Source organism: Cervus canadensis, chromosome 18 (assembly GCF_019320065.1).
Source record: "Cervus canadensis isolate Bull #8, Minnesota chromosome 18, ASM1932006v1, whole genome shotgun sequence".
Taxonomy (NCBI): domain Eukaryota; kingdom Metazoa; phylum Chordata; class Mammalia; order Artiodactyla; family Cervidae; genus Cervus; species Cervus canadensis.
The window spans coordinates 10,843,181-10,869,503 of record NC_057403.1 but is presented as its reverse complement, the minus strand read 5'-3'; the positions used below and the strand labels follow the sequence as shown (position 1 = coordinate 10,869,503).

Below are 26,323 nucleotides of genomic sequence, written 5' to 3'. Positions count from 1 at the left end.
GAGGTGAATACACAATGACAGATATGGTCACTATCAGGACTATAGTGATAGTCTCAGAGGTTCACACCTATGTCAAAACTTGTCAAATTGTACTTTAAATGCACTGTTTAGCAAATGTAAATTATACTGTGTGTGTGTGTGTGTGTGTGTGTGTGTGTGTGTGTGTGTGTGTGTGTTAGTAGCTCAGTCATATCTAACCCTTTGTGACCCATACTGTACCCCATGGGGTTCCTCTGTCCATGGAATTTTCCAGGCAAGAATACTCCAGTGGGTTGCCATTTCCTTCTCCAGGGGATCTTCCCAACCCAGAGATCAAACCCTGGTCTCCTGTGTCTCTTGCATTATATGCAGGTTCTTTTTTTTTTTGCATGCAAATTCTTTACCCATTGAGCCATTGGGGAAGCCAGATATTATACATTAGTAAAGCTTTTAAAAAATAGCTCAATTTAAAGATCTCTATGCCCCAGTCTTTTTGACAGAGAAGTATGGCAACCATATACTCCATCATCTCTCTCTTTATGCCCTGGGGGGGGGGGGGGGGGGCGAGGGTGGTAGTCAAACTTGCATCAGTGGCAACAAATATGGTGAGTAATAGAGAACATTTCCACTGAAAGTCAACAGGAATGCTGTCTCGGTCACAAGAGCCACAGCCAGGGACTAGACCCTCTTTTTATTTTCTTCCAGTCCATGTGGTAATGGCCTTGAGATGAACAATACAGAGAGACTATCACTTTTACATGGACAGTTGTGTATGCATGTTTAGAAGCAGCACATTACACTAGTTGACTGCAGTCCTCCTCTCCCTACAAATCAGTATTTCTGCACCAGTTATGGACCCAGTGGTATCACAACCAGTTACACTAATCAGGGAACATGTTTCTCTGAAGACCTGGGGAAGATTTCCCTCCACAGTGCTGAAACACCCTGGAATATCTCTGTTTAGAAAGGAAAAAAAATAATAATAATGCTATGCTCAGAAGCACTTGAGATTCTCACATCTGCCTGCTTCTCAGTGTCACCTGGGAGACTTCTAAAACAAAGTCTCCAGGTTTCAAGTGAAAACCAGAAATCCCTGCAATGTTTCCTAGAAATCTGAGGCTACAAGGCAGACCTGGTCATAACTGGCAAGCTATTGTCAACATACCGGCCCCCCTCAAACAGAAATTTTGAGACCCCTAAAAACTGTTCTCCCCTTTATGCTTACACAGCACAATCTGTGAACTACCTGCACAGTAAATACAACGTCCAAGATGAAAGAGGACTTAAGAGCTTAGACAGTCTCAATTATTGTATGAGCCAAAGCAACCTGCAGCAAGAATTCATCATTTGGAAGCTGGAAAACCTTATTACTAGTATCAAATGCAATCAACACATCCCTGCTGCTATTCTCTGCAAGCTGAACTTCTGATAGTTTCTGGGCTGACCCTGACCAGGTCCATTTCCAAGATAGTCAGGGAGGAGTGAAAGTTGGCACTGTAGGCCTCAAGTGACTCCTAACTTGGCTAAAACATGGGCGGAAACAGTAAGTCTCCCTGACTACACGGGGTGAACCTGCCAAGTGCTAGATGTGAAGTGGCTTTGGCCACAGAGATGGGAGTGACATATATGTGGGAAGAACCCTGGAAAGGTTAGAGCCTGCAACATAGCCACACATTTCCCACATAACTGAAAATCATGAGCAATCTTTCCTTCGTGCATACGCAGATGTCTGGGAGCTAATTCAGATAGATGAATCCTCAGTTCTCTTTGGTATCCTTACATTGAACAAGATAACTGCACATCCCCTAAACATCTAAGGCCTTTCTTTAGTGTGAACTCTCTGATGTTGAGAAAGGGTAGATTTTCGCATAAAAAATTTCCCACATTCTCTACACTCATAAGGCCTTTCCCCAGTGTGACCTCTCCGGTGTTGACTAAACTGGGAACTGTCTCTAAAGGATTTCCCACATTCACTGCACACGTAAGGCCTTTCTCCTGTGTGAACTCTCTGATGGTAACGGAGTTTGGAGCTAGAGATAAAAGATTTCCCACATTCACTGCACTCATAAGGCCTATCTCCTGCATGAACTCTCTGATGATAACGAAGGGTAGAACTGGAGGTAAAAGATTTCCCACATTTGCTGCATTCATAAGGCCTTTTGCCTGCATGAACTCTCTGATGATAAGAAAGGGTGGCACTACTAGTAAAAGATTTTCCACATTGACTGCACACGTAAGGTCTCTCTCCTGTGTGAACTCTCTGGTGTCGAATCAGTATAGAGCTATTCGTAAAGGACTTCCCACATTCGTTGCACTGATAAGGCTTTTCTCCCCTGTGAACTCTCTGATGATAACCAAGGCCAGAGATAGAGGTGAAAGATTTCCCACATGCACTACACTCATAAGACCGTTCTCTATTATGAATTTTCTGGTGTGTTGAGAGGGAAGATTTTTGGCTAAAAGATTTCCCACATTCACCACACTCATAAGGTCTTTCTCCAGTGTGAGCTCTCCGGTGTTTATTGAATTGCGATCTATCCTTAAAGGATTTCCCACATTCATTGCACTCATAAGGCCTTTCTCCAGTGTGCACTCTGTGATGATAACGGAGGCTGGCACTAAAAGTAAAAGATTTCCCACACTCACTGCACTCATAAGGTCTTTCTCCTGTGTGAACTCTCTGATGATAACGGAGGGTAGAACTAGAGGTAAAAGATTTCCCACATTCACTGCACTCATAAGGCCTTTTTCCTGCATGAACTCTCTGATGATAACATAGCGTGGAGCTGGAGGTAAAAGATTTCCCACATTCACTGCACACATAAGGCTTCTCTCCTGTATGAACTCTCTGGTGTTGAATAAGTGTCCATCTATTGTTGAAAGATTTCCCGCATTCACTACACTTGTAAGGCCTTTCTCCTGTGTGAACTCTCTGGTGTAAAAGCAGGTTATTCCTTCGGATAAAGGACTTCCCACATTCACTACACTCATAAGGCCTTTCTCCAGAATGAACCCTCTGATGATAATGGAGGTCAGACTTAGAGATAAAAGATTTCCCACATTCATTGCACTCATAAGGCCTTTCTCCTGTGTGAATTCTCTGATGATAACGGAGGGCAGAGCTAGTAGTAAAAGATCTCCCACATTCATCACACCTGTAAGGCCTTTCCCCAAGGTGACCTCGCTCATGATACTGTAGGGTGGAGCTACAGGAAAAAGATTTCCCACATTTATTGCACACATAAGGCTTTTCTCCTGTGTGAATTCTCCGGTGTCGAATGAGCGTCCACCTATTGTTAAAAGATTTCCCACATTCAGTGCACTCATATGGTCTTTCTCCAGTGTGGACTCTGTGATGATAACGAAGGCTAGAGCTAAAAGTAAAAGATTTCCCACATTCACTACATTCATAAGGCCTTTCTCCTGAATGAACTCTTACATGTATAATTAGGTTATTTTTTCGGGTAAAAGATTTCCCACATTCACTACACTCGTAAGGCCTTTCTCCAGTGTGAACTCTGTGATGATAACGGAGAGCAGTACGAGTGATAAAAGATTTCCCACATTCACTGCACTCATGAGGCCTTTCTCCAGAATGAACTCTCTGATGATAACGGAGGTCAGAGCTAGAGATAAAAGATTTCCCACAATCACTGCATATGTAAGGTCGTTCTCCAGTGTGGGATCTCTGATGATAACAGAGTGCAGACACTGAAGTAAAAGATTTCACACAGTCACTACATTTATAAGGCCGTTCTCCAGTTTGAACTCTCCTGTGTGGAATGAATACTGACCTATGGCTAAAAGATTTCGAACATTCACTGCATATATAACTCTTTTCTCCATTGCACCATGGGTGGGGAGAAATGAGGACAGATTTGTGACTTAAGGACTTCCCACATTTGCTGCACTTATATTGCCTTGCCCCAGTATGAATTCTTCGATGTTTATAGAGAATTGAACTTCGCTTAAAGGATTTCCCACATTCACCACACATATGAAGGTTTTTTCCAGCGTGCACTCTCTGGTGCACAACAAATGAGGATTTGTACCTGAATGCTTTCCCACATTCACTGCACACAAAACAAGGTATTCCAGTATGGACACTCTGATCCTGAACAAGTGTGTGTTTGGGGCTGAGGGCTTTCTTGCATTCTCCTGAGGTGTGATGACTTCTGCTCTGTAAAGTTGACTCACATCGGGTGCCTGTGTTTGGCTTCTCCACAGTATGAGTGGTCTGTTGCTGCAGGTGTCCCACAATGGTCGGGAAGTCCTTTTCAAACTCCCTGCAGGTGAATGGCTTCTGTAACACAAGGAATCTGCAGCTCTTGAAAAACTTGGCCTCATCCACACTACTTCTGAGGATTTTCTCTCCCATGTGCCACTCCTGGTGCTGCTGAAAATTTGCACTAAAACAAAACTGTTTCACACATGCTCCACACCTCAACAGTTTCTGGGTGTGTTGTGTTTCCTGGTGGTCAGCCAAGTGGAAAACTTTTTTCAAGACTGCACCACAAATCTCACAGGGGTGCATCTTCTGGGAAGACAAAGCTGCCTTTGGAATCCTAGCCTGTGACACTCCTAGAGAAGTGATCTGTTCAGAAGGTGCCTCTGCATTCTCTGTTCCACAGCAGCAACCTGAACAGAAAGAAATGCAGGTCAAGTACATATTGACTATAGAGAAGGGTCCAGCTCATCACTAATGTGTACCTATCTCATCCAGGTATGAGTCTATGAGATGCTTTTCAAGATACAGGAGTTGGAATTCAGCTGGAAGAACAGCCAACTGTTGTGTATTACTGAGTGTCAAGGTCACACAATAGTGGAGACCTCATCAGGAGGAAAAACAAAAACAGGGTAGGACACAAGAAGAGAGGCAGGGTCTATGACTTACTTCTCTTCCAGTGGCTTCCTGTAGGACTTTTCTGCTGACACTGGGTAGAAAAGGTTATCTAAGCTCATTAAAACCCCCACAGCAACATATCAGCTGCTATTCAAAATCAATTCAGGGAAATGCGAACATATCATAGCACAATCAATGTTGGTGAGTACTACAGAAAAGGTAGTGAGAGAAATGGGAGAGATATGGAGTCCAGAGAGGAGTGAAGACCAGAGATGTGGAGTCCAAATAATCAGTCCAGATTATCCCTGGGCTAAAGTCACAGTAGGAATAACAAGCAGTACAACTGACAAGTCAGTCAAGTGTTAACAGTGGAAAAGAAAAGATAGAAGTAGTATGGCCATGCACTGGAAATGGCACCTAAACCCTGGTTGAACAAAGACAGGTTCCTGCTATGATCTGAACACAGTCTGATGTCATACTCTTCTTAGCAGCCATTCACCAGGACCAGGCCCCCTCTGAGCCCACCTCACCATGACTGGAGTCATGTCAATCCTGGGACATCTATAAGCACTAGTTAAGCAACTACATAGGACATGCAGGATAAAAATCCTAACGGAAAAACAGGACAGATGAATAGCTTGTACCGTCACAAAGCAACTCAGCACATAACAGATGCAGAAAAAAGATCCAGGAGAGTGATGTCAGCAAAACAGCAGAGGACACGAGCCTTCGCCAACAACAAAAAAATACACAAAAGCAAACAAAAGTTGCCCTTGGAAGACTTAGGAATCCAATTAAGATACTGCAGCAACAAATTGAAATTGAAATTGAAAAAACAACACAAAACGATCACCAAAGATATTACCTTAACAGACTCGTGGAGATGGACAGGAAATAAGATGAAGGGTGGCAACTAAGTGCATCAGCCAAATGATGGCTGCTGTCACATTCCCAATGGCCTGCACTGCAAAGGATCCCAGTAGCTTTTACCTTAGAGAGCCTCAACAGGCCCTGCCACACTTGGAGACCCCACAGTTTGCAGAGCAGAGGAAGGCAAGTGTTTACAGGTGTGAACCCCAGCTGCCTGCTCTGCAGAGGGCACTGGAAGTTCTCACACTAAGGTAACTAATAGCCACCACCATGAGGCACCTGCAAGAGAATAATATTGTGAATCATCCCTGTCCCAAGTAGATATTGCTCTATTTCAGAGCCACAGCTGCCATCCCCATAAATCCTGCACACACCCTAAACCCTTGAGCCCCACCTGAACCACAGATGTTCATATTCTATAACCTGACTCCACATCTGTCACCTGAATGTCTGAATGTCTCAGGTGCCAGATTCATGGCCACTGTGGGTGTGCTAGTTCCTCAGACCCCAGAGACACTGTCTCTCTGTGTATACCCATACTCTGGTCAAGGCTCCACCACCGCTCATTGTGCCACTGCATCTCACAAAGCGAAGTCAACACTGAGACAGACTATTCAGTGTCTGGGACCCTAAAAGTGCTACTGCCTTCCATCTATTCACATCCTAGAGTTCAGATCTATATCTGCTCCACAGAATCCACACATCAGACACCAATGCCATCACCCCTATGAAGCATTCCGCCTCCAAGAGCCAAACTCTGCATTAAGACGGACCCCCAAGTCAAAACATTTCCCATGGGAGAAAGAAATCAGGAGAGCCCTAGCAGTCTTCTCTACTTCTGTGGACACCCACGGCTTTAGCTACTGAGGACCCTGCAGTCTGTGCTGACACTGACCTCAGGTGACAGAGCTGCAAACAAAGCCGCTGGGCCTTGTGGGTGCAGCAGCCACTGTCCATCAAGCTAGCACACTCACACCCACACAGAGGTGAGGATCTTGCCCACCAAACCCTTACGTAAAGCCTGAAAGAAATGACTGCTCCATGAAAGATACTAATCAACATAAGGCTTCAGGAAACACAAACACAATAATCGAGGAAACATGACACCCCTGAAGGAACAATAATCAGTTGCCCCAAAGAAATGGAGATCTACAAGCTGTCAAAAAAAATTTATAATAATTATTTATTTTTTTAACTTTTGAAAAATTTATATTTTAATTAAAGGATAACTGCTTTACAGAGTTTTGTTGTTTTCTGTCAACATGAATAAGCCATAGGTATACATATGTCCCTGGCTCTTGAACCTTCCCCCTCCCACCTCCCTCCCCATCCCACCCCTCTAGGTTGATACAGAGCCCCTGTTTGAGTTCCCCGAGACATACAGAAAATTCCCATTGGCTACCTATTTTACATATGGGAATGTAAGTTTCCATGTTACTTTCTCAATGCACCTTACCCTCTCCTCCCCTCTCCCCGTGTCCATAAGTCTGTACTCTATGTCTGTTTCTCCACTGCTGCCCTGAAAATAAATTCTTCAGTACCATCTTTCTAGATTCCATATATATATGTTAGTATACAATATTTATCTTTCTCTTTCTGACTTACCTCACTCTGTATAATAGGCTCTAGGTTCATTCACCTCAGAACTGACTCAAATGCATTCTTTTTTATGTCTGGGTAATAGTCCATTGTGTATATGTACCACAACTTCTTTATCCATTCATTTGTTGATGGACATCTAGATTGCTTCCATGTTCTAGCTATTATAAGTAGTGCTGCATGAACATTGGGGTACATGTGTCTTTTTCAATTTTAGTTTCCTCAGGGTATATGCCTAGGAGTGGGATTGCTGGGTCATATGGTGGTTTTATTCCTAGTTTTTTAAGAAATCTCCATACCATCTTCCATAGTGGCTGTATCAATTTACATTCCCAGTGCAAGAGGGTTTCCTTTTCTCCACACCCTCTCCAGCATTTATTGTTTGTAGACTTTTTGATGATGGCCATTCTGACTGGTGTGAGGTGATATCTCACTGTAGTTCTGATTTGCATTTCTCTGATAATGAGTGATGTTGAGCATCTTTTCATGTGTTTGTTAGCCATCTGAATGTCTTCTTTGGAGAAATGTCTGTTTAGGTCTTTTTCCTACTTTTTGATTGGGTTGTTTTTCTGGCATTGAATTGTATCAGCTGTCTACATATTTTAGAAATTAACCCTTTATCAGTTGTTTCATTTGCTATTATTTTCTCCCACTCTGAGGATTGTCTTTTCACCTTGTTTATAGTCTCCTTTCCTGTGCAAAAGCTTTTAAGTTTAATTAGGTCCCACTTGCTTACTTTTGTTTTTACTTCCATTATTCTAGGAGGTGGGTCATAGAGGATCTTGCTTTGATTTATGTCATTGAGTTTATGTTTTCCTCTAAGTTTTATATTTTCTGGTCTTACATTTAGGTCTTTAATCCATTTTGAGTTTATCTTTGTGTATGGTGTTAGGAAGTGTTCTACTTTCATTCTTTCATATGTAGCTGTCCAGTTTCCCCAGCACTACTTATTGAAGAGACTGTCTCTGCCCCATTGTATATTTGTGCCTCCTTTGTCAAAATTAAAGTACCCATAAGTGCATGGGTTTACTTCTGGGCTTTCTACCTTGTTCCATTGGTCTATATTTCTGTTTTTGTGCCTGTACCATACCATCTTGATGACTGCAGCTTTGTAGTATAATCTGACCAGGCCACAAGGCATGCAGGCTTTTAGTTCCCCAAGCAAGGATGGAACCTGTGCCCCTAGCACTGAAAGCCCAGAGTTGTAACTACTGGCCTGCCAGGGAAGTCTCTCACAATAATTTTTTAATTTTTTATTTTATATTGGAGTATAAACTATAGGTGATTAACAATGTTGTGACAGTTTCAGGTGGAGAGCAAAGGGACTCAATCATTCATATACACGTATCTATTCTTCCCTTAGCTCCCTCTCATTCAGGCTGCCACGTAACACTGAGAAAAGTTCCCTGTGCTCTACAATAGGTCCTTGTTGGTTATCCATTTTAAATATAGCATTGTATACAGGTAGATCGCAAACTCCGTAACTATCCCTTTGCCCTCATTTCCCCCACCCAGGAACCATAAGTTCATTCTCTAAGTCTCACAATAATTGTTTTAATGAAGCTCAGTAAGCTAACAGAAAACACAGACAGACAATTAAACAAAATAAAGAAAATGATATACAAGTAAAATAAGGCTTTAAACTGAGATTCAGAAAAATATGAAAAAAAGTCAAACAAATTACAGTGGAGAGTATGATGAATGAAATGTAGAGCACTAATAGCTAATTTGATCAATCAAAACAATGAATATGAAATGGAAAGTAGATCTTTGAGATTATCCAGTCAAAGGAGAAAAAAGATAAAATGACTAAAAAGAGTAAAGAAAAAAGTCTACATGAATTATGGGACACTGTGAAACAAAATAATATTTGCATAATGGTAGCCCTAGAAGGAAGAGAGCATGAGGAAGGGTCAGAAACTTTATTAAAAGAAATAATGAATGAAAACTTTCCAAATCTGGGAAAAGAAATGGACATTCAGGTACATGAGGCTTGCAAGTCCCCAAACAGATTCACTCCACAGAGGACTGGACGAAGACACATTAATATAAAACTCAAAGTGATGACAAATTATTTTGAAAGTTGCAAGAAAACAGAAAGTCATCACTCAAGGGAACCCCCCTAAAGATACAAGTGGTTTTCTTAGCGAAAACACTGCATACAGTGACAGTGAGATATGTTCTAAATGCCAAGGGGGAAGGGATGGGGGCACTGCAAACCAAGAATATTTTACCAGCAATGCTATTCTTCAGTAATGAGGAAGACTTTCTTAGACAAATGAAAATTGAGGAAGTTCATCACCACTTGACCTAACCCTATAAGAAATGAGGAAGTCTAACAAAGTCTTCTTCAAGCTGAATAAAGATATGCTAACAGTAATATGAAAACATATTAAAACATAAAACACACTGGTAAAAATAAGTATACAGTCAAATTCAGAACACTCTAATACTGTAAAACTGCCTTAATCACTCAACTCAATTATTAAAGATAGTAAGAGTATTAAAAGCAACTATACCAACAATAACTTGTTGATGGTTACACAATATACAATAGAAAATGATGTAAACGTGACATCAAAAACAAAATGTACGTGTTGGGGAAGTATAAGAGTGGACATTTTGTATGGGATTGAATTTACAGTCTTTATCAGCATAAAATAGAACGTTATAAGATGTTTTATATAAGCCTATGGTAACCACAAGTCAAAAACCAATAGACACAAAAGTCAGGAGAAAGGAATAAAAGTATCTTACCACAGGGTCTTCCCAGGTGGTTAATAATCTGCCTTGCAATGCAAGCGATGCACGTTTGATCCCTGGTCAAGGAACTAAGATCTTGTATGCCTCGGAGCAACTAAATCCATGCACCACAACTACAGAGCCCATGCACCGCAACTAGCTGTGCACCACAACAAAATATCCTGCCCAATACAACGAATATCCTGCATGCTGCAACTAAGACCCAACACAGCTAAATAAATAAATATATATTTTTAAAAGTACATTCCCACAGAAAATCATGAAGACAGCAAGAAAGGAAGAAAAAACTCTGCAAAATAGGGGGGCAATAATAAGGTGACAACAGTAGGTCCAATCAAATGATATAAAGTGGTTGAACAACAACAAAAAAAAAAACACAAGACTCAACGCTATGCTGCCTACAACAGAGTAACTTCAGCTTTAAGGACACACACAACCTGAAGGTGAAGAAATTGAAAGAGATACTCCACACAAATGGAAATCAGAAGAGAAGAGGGTAAACTATACTTAACTGAGACAAAACAGACTTTAAATCAAAAAACGTCACAAGAGACAAAGGTCATTATATAATAATAAAGGAGTTAGTCATGAATGTAATAATTATAACCACAAACACACACATCATACCTTAAAAATTAAGCAAATATGACCAGATCTGAAGGCTGAAAAGACAGGAAGCGAAAATTGGAGTTGGGGGGAAGGGGCGGGAAGCTGCATGGCAGGCAGGATCCTAGTTCTCCAACAAGGGACCGAACTGTGCTCCCTGCAATGGAAGCATAGAATCTTAACCACTGGGCCACCAGGGAAGTATCAGCCACAGGATATTTACAGGGAACTGCAATATCCCCCCTTCAACATAGGTGGATATCCAAATAGAAAGTTATTTGAATTGAATACTCCAGTCCAAATGGATGTAACAGATGTGTATAGAACATTCCATCCTATTGTAGCAGAATACACTCTCTTCCGAAGTACATATAGAATATTCTCTAGGATAGATTATATATTACGTCAAACAAGTCTTAACAAATATCAGAAGACTGAAACCATATGAATTAACTTTTCCTAACACAATGGATAACACTAGAAACCGGCAATAGGAGGAAAGCTTCAAAATTCAGATACATGAACATTAAACAATATGCTCCTGGCCAATCAATCAGTAAAAGGAAAAATCAAAAGGAAAATGAAACATACCTTGAAAAAAACAAAAATATAAACAAAACATATGAAACGTGCAAAGGCAGTTTTAAGAGAAAAGTTTAGAGCAATAAATGCCACCATTAAGAAAAAAGAAAGATCTCAAATAAATAACCAAACTTTACACCTCCAGGAACTAGAAAAAGAAAACTAAGACTAAAGTTATCAAAACAAATGAAACGAAGATAGCAAAGGGGAATTCCTTACAGATGCAATGGTTAAGATTTCATGCTTCCAATGCAGGGTGTGCAGGTTCCTTTCCTGGAAGGGGAATTAAGGCTAAGGTTCCCACATGCTGCACAGCATGGCCAAAAAAAAAAAAAAAAATCAGAGCAGAAATAAATGAAATACAAACTAGAAATATAATAAAAAGATTAACAACACTAAGAGCTCGTTTTGTAGGGGCTTCTCTAGTGGCTTAGTGGTAAAGAATTTACCTGTCAATGCAGGAGACATGGGTTCAATCTCTGATCCAGGTAGATCCCACATGCCATGCAACAGCTAAGCCCACATGCTACAACTACTAAAGACCTTGTGCCCTAGAGCCTGTGCTCCACAAGATAAGCCACCACAATGAGAAGCCCAAGCACCTCATTTAGGGTGTAGTCCTTACTCTCCACTACTAGAGAAAAGCCCTCGCTGCAACAAAGACCCAGCAGAGCCAAACATAAATAAATAAATAAAAAGATAAATCAAATTGACAAACCTTTGTCTAGACTTTATCTCATATAAATTAACAGAGAAATAAAACAGAACAAAAGAATCATAAAAGATTACTAGGAGCTGTTACACACCAACAGATTAGACAACCTAGAAGAAACAGATATATTCCTAGAAACATACAACCTATCAATTCTTAACCATAAATAGAAAAATTTAATAGACCAGTACCAATAAGGAAATTGAATCAGTAATCTTCAACAACAAAAATAGGCCATTAGATCAGACAGATTTCATTGGTGAAATTTATATTTTAATATCTAAAGTACTCAATAATATAAGGTACTGTACAATTCAACAGGAAAAGAACAATCTGTTCAAAAAGTGAGCAAAGGAACTTCCCTGGTGGTCCAGTGGTTAAGAATCCGCCTACCAATTGCAGGAGATACGGGTTCAATCCTGTTGGGGTCCTTTAATGGACCGGAACTTGGTGGTATGGAGTCGACGATAAGAAAGAGAGAAAGAGAGAGAGAGACAAAAAAAGACCCGGGGACCTAAGCTCTGATGGAGCAAAGGTGCTTTAATGATTTTTCTATGAGTATATATAGGCTGTGGTACAAGAAACTTCTTTCGGGAATGATAGAGATCAGAAAACCAAACGTACAGCAACCGTTACCAAGGGAACAAGGGGTAATGTTAGTCACAAGGTCAGGAGACAATCCATATCTCAAGAAAGGGGAACAAGACTAAGCAGTTTTGTCCTAAAGAGAATGTTTACTAAAGGAGACCCAAGCCTGCCTCACAGTCCCTGGGAGCAGCATGCTGTTCTGCTTGAAGAGGGACAAAGGACTCATGAGAGACAGCACGTAGGAATCCTCCTGTCAAACATTCCCTGACAATTCCCCCTTATTTATTTATAATATTTGTAAGGAGAGTTCTGACCATCAGAGTTTGTTCAGTTTTGACAATCTTTGCATGAAGCCAACGGTAGACAACAAATATAACTGTTAAGACAATCACCAAAATTATAGTTCTAGACCCAATGTTATGAGTAAGGCTTTGAAACCATCCATGTGGGTCTAGCCCAGATAACTGATCAGCTAATTGTTTAGCTAAAGTTCCCATACTAGTGGAAGAGGGCAGATTATTAGAAAAGGTTTCACATATTTCTTTTTTGTAATAACTGTACATTCAGAAAGGCATTATCATATATGTTTTGTAAATGAAACTTGATTTGTTTCCAGTTGTAGCCACTATTATAGAAATGAACAGGAGTAACATGAAATTGAGTAGAATTTCAATCACATTTTAGCATCATGTTTTTGTACATCTGTTCATTGATCTCCAACCCATTTGATGGCTGTTCTCAGTTCCTGTATTTCTTTTTGAATATCCTCATCTATTTGAGCCTGAGTAGCCCACATAGTATGAGCATCTTTAGTCCAATTTTGGATAAAATTATGTGTTTGAATTGAGGTTTGTAAAGTAACGCTAGTGATGGCAGCAATGGTGCAAATAGTTTTAATCCTATAATGCCAAAAATCAGCCATCTAATGAATCGTTTAGATCACTAGAGCAATTTAGTAAATAACTGGGAAGCAAGTCTAGCCTTGGGACCTTCTTCCCAGGGCCATTGGAGATTATTGGTAACCACAGATTATGTCGAGATGGAAGAATCAAACAGGAGTCATTTTTTAAGGAAATAGAGGAGTTAAGACAAGTATATAATTTACAATTTATGCAAGTTACAGAACGTAAAGTCTTATTGAATTGTAAATTTCTTATAGCTACAACAAAAGGAAGTGGAACATAGGCTTGTATAAAATATGATTGATTATAGTGAAAGAAATAATTGCTATAGCTATGATTGGTCCCTGTGAAATGTCTGGTCCAAGTCCCAAGTTCTTCAGTGTTTGCAGCAAGTTTTCAGATGTCCCACTGTTTAGGCCCAATCTGTTTATCAAGGATGATTCGAGGACGGGGTGGGGGCCATTCCATCGTCAAGCTAGCCAAGAAGTCCTCTGTCATAGTAATGTTTCATTGTAGTATTAGTAACCTTCCATGTTACTTTAGTAATATAATCATACATAGTATTGTTAATATCATCTGAGCAGTTCAATAACCACATACTATGGGGTCCCCAATTGACAATTGTATGATTAGCTATAAACGTTAATTTTCCTGATTTGGCCTGACATTTGTCTTAATGAACAGGAATATATTTAAAGTTCTTATTAGTAAACCCTTTGCATAGTGTTGTTTTTTCTTTAATTCTTTTCCTAAAGTTTTAGTATTATAAACATGATTCATGGACAAAGAAAAGGCAGTAAGTAATCCAAGAAGCATCAGAAAGTCCTCTTTTGGAGGCAGGGGAAGGCCTAAGTTTGTCAGCTAACGTTTATGCATAATTCTGTTGTGCCCATACACAAAGGTAGGATTTCATAACCTAGAAAGATATTAATTAGTTTTTCTTTTTCTTCAGGATGAGAGGGCCCCTCTAAGTTCCAAGGAGGGGGCATATGTGTTGACTCATTAGTGGATATGATTGGTCCTATATCTGTCCAATTTATAACCTACAATAAAAAGGGGGGGTTAGGTATATAAGCCCAGTAAGTGTGATCAATCAAGTCAGCCTGAGCGGGGGAAGCAAAAGCAAGCAAAGCAAGCATAGTGAAGAAAAATATTTTCAGGATTCTGAGGCATTCCCTGTTGAGAAATCAGATTTTCAGTTTGATTAGTAAGGGTTTTTATCTGTCTCCAAGTAGGGAGATCATAAGGTCGATGACGTCAAGTGCGGTGTTTTTTGGAAATTTTTAATGTCGCCATGGCTTGTATTGGAATTCTTTCTTCCTGGGTTTTTGCTGTTTCATCTCTAGTCTGAATGTTGGGGGCCCCCTTAGGTTGAATCTTTTGAAGAGGAAGTCATGTGAGCTCGTTGGAAGATTAGTTTCTTAGATTTCCATTGATTAGTTAACCCGTCTTGATATCAAATGGGCAAAGGAAAGGAGGTGTCCTTTAATGTTTCAAAACTTCTTTTTTTGTTTGTTTGTTTTTTGCTTTTGTCAAAACATCTCTTTGTGGTAAGTTTAAAAAGTTTAAAACAAATAAGGCTATATTAACAATAGTTATAAAAAGAAAGGAAAGCGATAATGATGAAAACATTCTTAGGAAATATTTCAGTCCAAAAGAAAAAAATCATTCAGAAATCTGTTTGGGACTGGTATTTGGCTGTGGTTTGTGTTATTTGGGGCAAAGGATTAGGAGTAACCATTTAAATATTTTTTCCTAAGTGAAATTATTGAAAAGGTGATGCAGAACAACTTGACAAATGAAATGTTGCTCACATCCAAATATATTTGACCTTGTCCTTGAAAAAGAAATGCAGCTTAGCAACTGTTGAATCTCACTGTTCAGTGTGTTAAAGAGGATGACTACACTTCCCAAGACAGACCTGAAAAGAAGGCGAACATTCCACATTTCTGATATTCTTAGGAACAAAGAATCCATTCAGGAAATGGTCTTTTTTTATGTTGTTTTCGTTTTAAGAATCTTACAGATTGGAAACAGAAATAAAGTCATATTAATAATAGTTATAGTCTTAAAGACTATATTACATTAGACTCTAGTAAAGTTTGTTCTGGATAAGGAAGATAAAAGTGTTCCTGTGTATTTCCTCTTATTTAATTTTTTATTTGCAGTTACAGTGTGTAACGTGTTTGTTTAATTATGTCTTGTGTTTGTGGATTATAAGGAATGTCTGTAATCTGTTTAATAGAGAATGAATGTAAAAATTGTTTGAACTGCTTAGAATATAGGCAGAGTCATTGTCTGTTTTTATAGAATTAGGTGTTCTCATTATCATGAAGTAAGTTGATAGGTAGGTTATAACATGTTGTGTAGTTTTACCTTAGAGAGGTATTGCCCCTGGAAAAGAAGAATTTGTATTGATCGAGAAATGTAAGAAGGAAGAGGAAGAAAGTTCAGGACAATGAGTTACATTTATTTGCCATAAAATTTTCTTTCATTTGTCATAAGCCTTTTTAAAATTCCAGCACTAAATATCTTTAAAAGTTAAAAGGCCAAAACAAAATATGATAGCACAATAAACAAATGCAATGTTTATTTCAAATAAACACATCATACTTTGTGGTTTTCATTGTGATCTACCTAAGTATTTTAATTGCATTTTCCAATATTTTTGCAGTCTGAATGTATCTGCTGACTAAAGTTAATTCTGTTAAATGTTGTTTTCCCAGAATTTTTCTTTTGTTTCTAATTTGGCTTAATTTGGAGAAAGAACATTTGCTGTAGCTAGAACAACAATGAAAAACTAGTTTAGTAAAGCCTATGTAAATACTATTTTATTTTATAATAAATGTTTCAACAATTAAAAAAAATATTTTTGTATTCATTTTATTTGTTATTTCTTATATCTTTTTATTAAAAGCATATATTTTTCTTTTCTATAGCAACTATGAAATGTATGTTAGTATTTTATAGACTGTTGAATATATTAATCAAATCATATTATATATATCCATTCCTATATAAATATATATTTATATTCATTAACAGCTCAAAATCTCTTCAGCTCTTCTGCAAGAAAAACCCCTTGTAAGAGTAAGCCAATGTTCAGCAATTAATGCTTCAAAATCCTACTTCATTTGGAAATGACCCAGCCATTCAACAAACTTCCACTATTTAGTTCAGTACAACTCCAGAAACCTAAGTCACTCCAATCCTAAGAGATTGTTTTAGATTATAGATAATAGATTATTCTATTAAAAATATAATTATTTCTAATGGAGCTTATCTAAAAGTTTTCATCTCATTTATATATTTGTATATATATATATAGTTACCTTTATGTTGACAAACTTAGTTTACCTTAAACCAAGGCATAATAAAAGTATTATATAATGTTGATGACTTAAGACATGTCTTAATTAGATTAACAAATAATTATATTTAAATAAACATTATATTTAATATTGAATACTTTTCAGTTAATGTGAAGTTGAATTTAAATAGAGCTTATTAACTTTATATTATCCAAAAACAAAGACATATATTGAGACATAGGTAATTTTAGATACATAAGCATAGTTCTCCATTTGAAATTTAAAATATCTTTTTGTTTTATTTATTTATTTTGAGCTCCACCAATTTGTTAATGGCTGGAGTCCTAGATAGAGTGGGCTGTGTATCCCAAGGACATGATAAGAGTTAACTTAAGGTTTTTTCTTAGGCCTATTTTTGTTTCCCAGGCAGAACTGGAGCTCCAAAAAAATATTTTAACAAGTTAACCTTTTCTTAACTGCACATGCAAGAAGAACCGGTTTTGCAATTTCAAAAAAGATTTTATTTTAATCAGTTTTCTCCAGAGTCTAAAGAATATCATAGCCATTGTGTCAAAAATATCATTTCTCCTTTTGGTAGCTATAGTATATTATTAATGATATATGCATAAGGGAATTGCTGTCACATAGGAAGTAAAGCCTTGGCTACAAAATTTTGACAAATTCTAGGACAGTTATGGGGATGGCAATGGCACCCTATTTCAGTACTCTTGTCTGGAGAATCCCAGGGATGGGGGAGCCTGGTGGGCTGACATCTATGGGGTCGCATAGAGTAGGACATGGCTGAAGTGACTTAGCAGCAGCAGTAGCAGGACTTTTAAGCATACCTTGAGGTAACATAGTCTACTGAAATCTCTTATGAGGCCTGATATGATTAGGATAAGGGAGAGAGAAAGTGAATCTCTCCCGGTCTAAAGGGTGTAAAGGTATATTAAAAAAGCAATCTTGTGAATCAATAATAATGTGCCAATTTTGAGGAATAGTAATAGGTGATGGGAGCTCTGGTTGCAATGCACCCATAGGTTTCATAAAAGAATTAACTTTTCTAAACTCTGTTAAGAGACACCATTTGTTATATTTCTTTTTTATAACAAAAATAGGAGAGTTCCAAAAAGAGCAAGATTCCTCAATATGTTTCAATTTTAATTGTGTGTTTATAAGTTCTTTAGTAGCTTGTAATTTTCCTTTTGTAAGGGGCCACTGCTTTGTCCAAATAGACTCATAATTTTTCTGTTATTTTAATAATTGTTTTGTTTGTTAAATGAGCAGTGGCCCCCAGGAAAAATGTGGAATGTATTTCTGAGTTTGCCATTGCATAAGTAAGTCCCTTCCTATTAGATTAAGGGGTGCATCTATCACATAAGGTCTTAATGTTGTAGGTTGGCCTTTTAGTCTATCATATGGGTAGATTTGAATATTTTGATAAATTTCTTGTACTTTGGTTTAAGAAATTTCTGCAATTTGGCAAGAGACCTTTTGTATAGGTCAGGATTTGGGCCACAGTGTTTGGAAATAATAATAATATTAGATCCAGTGCCGAGGAGACCAGAAAATCTTTTACCATTAATTTTGATATTTATAGTTGGTCGGACATATTTAAATACCAATGATGTCCATAAGGATTGTTTTTGATCTGTATTGCCAAATCTGCCTGTCCGTACATTATTAGAGGAGTTAATAGAAATGTAAGGCAAAAGAAGTAACTGAGCAATTTTGTCCCCCCTTTTGAATTGCCAAAGAATCTGAGCTGACATCATAATTTGAATTTCTCTTTTATAATTTGAATCAATTATTCCAGGGTGAACAGTAATTCCTTTTAGAAGCCAAATTAAATCAGCCAAGTAAAAGACTGAAGGTTTGTTGGGGGCAGGGGTCCAAAAAGTCCAGTAGGTATTCTAGAAGGGACTGCTTAAGGGTGAAGGAAAAAATCATTTAGGGCTGGTATATTAATGGCAGCACTGCTGGACGTTGAGGGTTTGAGGGAAAAGATAGAATTTGCCTCTGGTTTTTGTTGTAGGGGACCTGAGAGGTCCCCTGTTTGGAGTTTCCTGGAATAGGTTTTCCTTCAATATCAAATTTAAACTTACTGTCTTTGGCCCAATACATTCCTCTATGGCAGCAAGGGCGAATTTTTGGAGGTTTTTTATTAGCCTTCTTAGAGCAGTCCCTTTTTAAATGGTTTTTATCTCCACATGTAAAGCATCCTTCATTTCCCTTTTTAAAAGGTAGTAGCCATTGTTTCAGCTAGTATTTGCATCTTTTAAGTTTCTGATCCTAGATTGTGACAAGCCTTCAAATAATCAATAATAGTCCTAGTCTCACAAATTGCAGCTATAGCTCTTTGACATTTCTGATTTGCATTCTCATAAGCAAGTAATTTCTCTAGCTGTTTTTTGGTTTCTGATTACAGTACGGGAAATAGCAGCTTCTAATCTAGCTTAAAAATTAGCATAACTTTTCATTAGGTTCCAACAAAGGAGAGTTCCAACAACAAGAGTTGCGACTGTTGGCAGAGGAGAAGCATTTGGAGCAGCTGGGGCAGGGCTAGTAAGAAAATTTTGAGATATTTTGTATTGTTTTAATTGGGCCTTTTGTAAAGTTTAATCATTTAATTTATATTTACGTAGTAAGTGTTCTGTCTGTTGCTGAATATTGGAAGGGCTATAATGTACCTTGAAATGGCAGAATTACAGCTTTAATAAGAGCCCATAGGGGCTAGAGATCAATTGGAATATTTTTTCCTTGTTTGGTTGCTCATTTAACATTTTCTTTGAACTGGAGTCAAATTTCTAAATCAAAACTGCATTTATCAGGAAACTAAGGATTATGTTCAACTACTGTTTGAAGGCAAGCCTCTATTCATTGGCATGAAACCAGAAGTCCCTGAAATTTAAACAAATGGTGAAGTAAAGTAGAAAAATAATGGGGCTGGCCAGCCGTTTGACCCATTCCTTAGTACTTACCGACCTCAATAGGTCCCTGAGTCATTCTGCCCGATATGCCACATACACCAGTGTCCCTGTTCCTTGGCGCCATTTGTTGGGGTCCTTTAATGGCCCGGAACTTGGTGGTACGGAGTCGACGATAAGAAAGTAAAAGAGAGAAAGAGAGAGAGACAAAAAAAGACCTGGGGACCTAAGCTCTGATGGAGCAAAGGTGCTTTAATGATTTTTCTATGAGTATATATAGGCTGTGGTACAAGAAACTTCTTTCGGGAATGATAGAGATCAGAAAACCAAACGTAAAGCAACCGTTACCAAGGGAACAAGGGGTAATGTTAGTCACAAGGTCAGGAGACAATCCATATCTCAAGAAAGGGGAACGAGACTAAGCAGTTTTGTCCTAAAGAGAATGTTTACTAAAGGAGACCCAAGCCTGCCTCACACAATGACCTCAGTCCCTGGGAGCAGGGTGCTGTTCCGCTTGAAGAGGGACAAAGGACTCATGAGAGACAGCACGTAGGAATCCTCCTGTCAAACATTCCCTGACAAATCCTTGGTCCAGGAAGATTCCACAAGCCTTGAGGCAACTAGGCCCATGAGCCCGCAACTAATGAGCCTGTGCTCTAGAGCCCATGAGCCAAAAGAAGAGAAGCCACTACTGTGGACCTGTGCACTGCAACCAGAGAGTAGCCTCCGTTTGCCTGCATGCAGCAACACAGATCCGGGGCAGCCAAAAATAAATAAGTTAATTAAAATCAAGCTAAAAATAGGAGTCCCTGGTAGCTCAGATGGTAAAGAACCTGCCTGCAATGCAGGAGACCTGGTTTCATTCCCTGGGTTGGGAAGATTCCCTAGAGAACAAAGTGGCAACCCACTCCAGTATTCTTGCCTGGAGAATCCCATGGATAGAGGAGCCTGGCAGGCTACAGCCCATGGGGTCTCAAAGAGTCGGACACAACTGAGTGACTAAGCTAACACACAAGTTAAAAATAAAGATTAAAAAAAAATTTTTTTAAGGGAGCAAAGGACTTGAATAGACATTTTATCAAAGAAGATCTACAAATGGCTAAAAGGTACATGAAAAAATATTCCTCCTCACTATCTCACTAACCATCAGGAAAATGCAAATCAAAACCACAATGAGATAACACCTCACATCTGGTAAGATGTAGTAGTAGTTGCTCAGTCGTGTTCCGCTCTTTGTGACTCTATGAACTGTAGCCTGGCAGGCTGCTCTGTCCATGGGATTCTCCAGGCAAGAATACTGGAGTGGATTGCCATTCCCTTCTCTAGAGGATCTTCCTGACCCAGGGATCAAACTGCACTGCAAGGGGATTCTTTACCATCTGAACTATAGGGAAGTCTACCTGATAAGATGGCTACTATCAAAAAAGAGCAGGGGACAAAAAAAGAAAAGGAAAAAAAGAGCAGAGATAAGAAGTATTGGTGAGGGCATAGATTTAAAGGAAACAATCTTTGTCCACTATGGTTGTAATTTTTAAAAACTAAATAAGGGAAAATCATAGAAATAGAAAGTAAAATGCTAGGAGCTGGGGAATATGGAAAATAGGGAGATTGTTAGTCAAAAGGTACAAATGTTCAGTTATAAGATTAACAAGTTCTGAGGATGTAATATAAAGCATGGTGACTATAGTTAACAATGATGCTGGGACTTCCCTGGTGGTCCAGTGGCTAAGACTCTGCCATCCCAAAGCAGGAGGCCTGGGTTCAATCCCTGGTCAGTGAATTAGATCCCACATGACACAAAGAGGGAGCCTGCATGCTGCAACAAAGATCAAAGATCCTGAGTGCCACAACTAAGACCTGGAACAGCCTAAATAAATATTAACAAAAAATGATGTATAACAACGGTAACAACAACAATAATGTAACTTAATGAGGTGATAGATGTTTACCTAATTTCACTGTGACAATTATTTCATACTGTTTTCACACATCAAGTCAAAATGTTTACACATCAAGATATGCAATTTTATATCTGGACAAAGCTGGGGAAAAAAGAGAAAGCAAATCTAAACACTACCGACCTTGGAGGACACTGAAAAGTAGCTCATGCTTCAGCACAAGCAGGCACAAAGAAATGTTAGCTAAAAAGAAGGGATCAAGTGAGTTCCCTAGCAGTCCAGTGACCAGGACCCCAAGCTTTCACTGCCAGGGCCTTGATTTAGTCCCTGGTCAGTAAACTAAGATCCCACAAGCTGCACAACTCAGCATAAAAGAAGGGACATAGAGTTGAAAAGGATCTAGACACACCGACCCGGATAGAGAAAGGGCAAGTAAGGTAGAATCCATTAAACTTACTGAAATACTACTGACCTGGAATCTTTTTCCTAACAGCGTTCTATACAGCAGGTATTGGGGTTGGTACTGCAGGGGAAAGAAGAAGGCAGTGAAAACAACCCAGTCCTAGCTAGCTATCACAGCAACTCACTGCCGGGAGCCAACACTTGAGACCCTACCCATGACAAAGGCATGAGGGAGAAAACCTGACGGGCAAGGCGGATCAGGTTTTCAGGGATTTTGAAAAGCTGCCCCGGCACTCACCTTAAAGATGATATCTGTCTTTCTGATGCCTGCTTCAATAGACTACTCCCTAATTTCTGTGACACAGGCAGAAGGCCTTCCCCGATCTCTTCCCAAATAACAATCAATTCAGAACTTTAATCAATAAGTTTCCCAGGTGGTGGTATTTTATGAGATTATCCAGGGTGAAAGGAGTGTTTTAATTTAAACTCCTTTGCTGGTATTTTAGTTTGTTTGGCAAATCCGTTTATGCCCTTGGTACTAACAAGCATGACTGCTCATAATACCCTAATCATAAGACAGCATAAAGAACCTGATCATATAGAAGCCCTAATAGACATAGAACCTTTTTGAGGGGAGAAGGAGTCCTATTAGAAAACATAAGAAAAATTATTCTAAAAGTGGTTATTGGGTTAACATTTGCTTGCTGTGTTTCTACTCTTAATATGCTAAGGTTGTGTTATAGAAACCATTGTTAATATAGTTATAGATCTAGAAAAATAAGAGCTTAGCCCTAGTGTAGTAACAATGAGATGGTTGCTAATTGTCAGCCAGGAGTGCTAGGCACAGGCTGCCTCACCAAAGTCGCAGAGTCAGTCTGGGGTAAACTTCTTAGATAAACTCAACTGACAACTTCTACAGAAGGATTAATTTTTATGTTAACAGGGTTATACTTCTACTCTGTACTGTTGCCCTATGAGACTGCTACCTTTCAGTTAAGATCACCATAGAAACAGAAAATAGGTTTACATTCAACTGACCTGCATAAAATGTTAATAGGCCCCAAGGCCAGAAGATAATGTACAAGACCCTCATAAACAAAGAAGTATACAGAAAACACCCTGGTTTCCTGAAGAACAAGCTGATGTAATGTTAAACTATCTTCCCCTTAGAAATGTACTAATTTAAGGTATAAAAGCCACGGTGAAAAATAAAGCATTGCCAGACTCTGCCAGACCCTGCTGCACCCCCGCCCCCGTCTGGTCACTCTCTCTCTCTCTCTTTCTCTCTCTCTCCCTCGCAGACTTGGCCCTATCAAGGCTGGTCTCAAGTGTCTTCTCTTGCCGACGCCGTTCATCCTGAGGGTACCCCCTGGATCCTGCCGAGGCTGGACCCCAGCAAGTGGTGCCCGAACAGGGAACCCGAAGGTAATCTCCCCCCATTGTTCAGTCTTCAGGACGGCTAGGACCCCACTAGGGCGCCGCGGGCCCCCCTGCATAAGATAGGTAGGGTAAGGAAAGTGGGTAGGCTTCAGGTTTTAGAACCCCACTAGGGTGCTACAGGTCCCCCTACATAAGAAAGGTAGGGTAAGAAAGGTGGGTACGTTTCAGGTTTTTTCTTTCTTCTCTAAAATTAAGCCTCTTTCTTTTTTTCTCTTTTTTTCTTCTTCTAATTAGTGACAAAAATGGGTAACAGTGAGTCAAAGGAAGACAGCTTTTTATTGGAATCATAATGCAACTCCTTAACCACAGAGGAATTAAAGTTAAAAAAAACAGTGTTCAGTCCTTTTTTATGTTTGTCCAAGAGCAATGTCCTTGTTTTCCAGAAGAGAGCAGTTCTCCTGGGTTTCCTTACCTACTGCTCTCTACCCGGGTGCCCTGTCCCAATAAAATCTCTTGCTTTGTCAGCATGTGTCTCCTCGGACAATTCATTTCCGAGTGTTAGACAAGAGCCCAGTTTCGGGCCCTGAAAGAGGTCCCCCTTCTTGCAACAAATGGCGACTCTGGTGGGGACTCGTCTTTGCTGAGACTGACATCCTGACCACTCGGGGTACTCAGGGGCCAGCTTGCCTGCCAATGGACCAGACCCAGCGGCCGCAACTGGGACCCTTTTGTCCCTGATCTCCTCCTGACGCGGACAACTGGCCAGAGTGCCCTAACTGGTAAGGAACAAGAGACTTTATTGACCTCTCTCCCCTTCCCTCTCTCGTTCCTCTCCTTAGCCCTTCCTATCCTTCCCGTTTTTCTAGTCCCCTGGTCCTGGACGCAGGAATCTGGTCGAAGGGCCTCAGCTTGAGCTGAGGATTGGAGACTGATCACCTCCTCTTGGCAGAGAACTCGAATTCTGGTAGGGCCGAGTTCCAGTCCTCCCTTCTCTAGAAACCCAGGGAAAATTCCTGTAACGCCTGGGTATCTGCAGGTGGCAGGAGACGTCTGTAAGGCCACCCCTTTTGCCCCCCTTTCCCACCTCCTCCTTCTTTTCCTTTCCTCCTCTTAAAATCTTTGAAGACATCTGAAGTTCTGTGTCTCTATAGAAGGTTTTCTGAGAGACTGTATTCTTGTATTTAAGGGAGTGTCTGATGAGGACTGCCAGGTTTATATGTGTGTGTTTTAACTCTGTGTTCTGTGTTGTGATTTTTGATGGCCATTTTGCTTTTTGTTAGAACTTGATTTTCTTTCCCTGTACCTTGAGACCAGGGCTCTCAGGAACACTTATCTAGACCATCTCTAAATCCTGAGACTGAGGGAAAAAGGGAAAAAGCCTTTAAAATTTTTATTTATTTCTACTTTTTTATAAACTAGTAAATTTTATATTGTAATATCTAATTCATGACCAAACTTAAAAAATGAAGCTAGATCTTGCACTGTGTCTGTCTAAATATGTCTTGGTATGTCTTTGTCTCTGGGTAGTATTTTTTAGGTTAATTTGTAAAAGAGCTCTAATTAATTGGCTTAAAGAAAGGTAAGTGCTTACAAATCAAATAATTCTAAATTAAACAATAAATTCCAGGTTCAGGTAAACTGGAAAATATTCAGTATTAAATACCTGATATTAATGTTTGTTTGTTGACCTATCTAATATAGACATGTCTTAGAGTAATTAACATCAAGTGAAATATTTTCATTATGCCTAGGTTTATTATAAGTTAAATATTGTTATATTGTAATATCCGCTACAAGTTTGTCAACAAGGAAAGTACCTCAAGTAAAGAAACTTCAAAAAAAATGTAAATGAGATAGGAGTTTTTAGATAAACTATTAAAAATCATCATACTTTAGAAATGTCTCTCTAAAACAGTCCCTTTAGATTTTGGTAACCTGAATTTCTAGGGTTGTGCTAAATTAAGTGACTGATTTATTGAATAACTAGATCATTTAAAAAAATAATAATAAGATTCTAAAACATTCATTACTGAACACTAATTTCCTCTTTCAGAGAAACTAAAGACTTTAGACTATTAATAAATAATTTTTGATGCCATCCTGAAATGTTTGCTAGAATTTTTTTTAGAAATTATCACTGGTATTTATATTTACCAATCTATAGAATGTTAATACAGAAGTAAATTCTTGGTTGCTTAAAGAAAGTAGGATGTGTGTGTTCAGTAAAGATGGTATGAAAAATGAAGTTACATTAAAAAAAAAAAAAAAGGAAGTAAGTCTGACTTACAGGTGGCTGTTTCAGGATGGGAGAACAAAGTAACGGGTACAGAAAGTGTTAAGAAGGTTTGATGGAAAGTGCACTCCAAGGGAAGAGTTTTGTGCATAAATACAAGTTTTCTTGAGATGTTGAACTGCCTTTGATAATGGATTTTAAGTTTCTTTACCTCTGAAGTGATCTGTTCTATGTTTACCTTTAAAATCTTCTTTTTTACTTTGGCTAAGTAAATATATTATTTCACAGTGAACTATATGATTCTACCTGACAGAGTACTGTAAACCCTTTTGATATTTATTGACAAAACTGCCTAAATAGCTTGACTTCTAGCTGACTTTGGGATGCTTCAGAGGGCCCCTGAGACATCCCAAAGAGCTATTAAACTACCTGAGTTCATTTGACATGTTAAATTGCATGGGAATTATTGTTGGAGGAGTGATAAATCTTCTCCCGTTATATTCTATGGTTGATGTTACTTATATAGATATCCTAGAAATTATGTAAAATTCATGAAAATCTGATATTTCCTGGTAAAATGTTGTCAGTTATAATTTTAGTTATCATGTTAAAGTGTTACAAGTCACAGCAATGACCAGGCTACTTTGTCAATTACAATTTAAATAGATTTTAAACATGCCTTGTATGGTTTAACTCTCATGCCTTTAGAAAAATACTGCTAGTTCTTC

At 38.9% G+C, this 26,323-nt stretch overlaps 1 protein-coding gene across 1 annotated transcript in view; it reads right to left on the bottom strand.

Moving 5' to 3' along the window:
* Nucleotides 1–323: 323 nt before the first annotated feature.
* LOC122420718 (zinc finger protein 418-like) overlaps nucleotides 324–26,323 on the bottom strand; it is a 32,136-nt gene continuing 6,136 nt past the window's right edge. Inside the window, exon 3 of the mRNA XM_043436118.1 lies at nucleotides 324–4,617. Within this exon, the coding sequence (XP_043292053.1) occupies nucleotides 1,793–4,617 (2,825 nt within the window). The 3' untranslated portion in view covers nucleotides 324–1,792. The remainder of the gene's footprint in view (nucleotides 4,618–26,323) is intronic.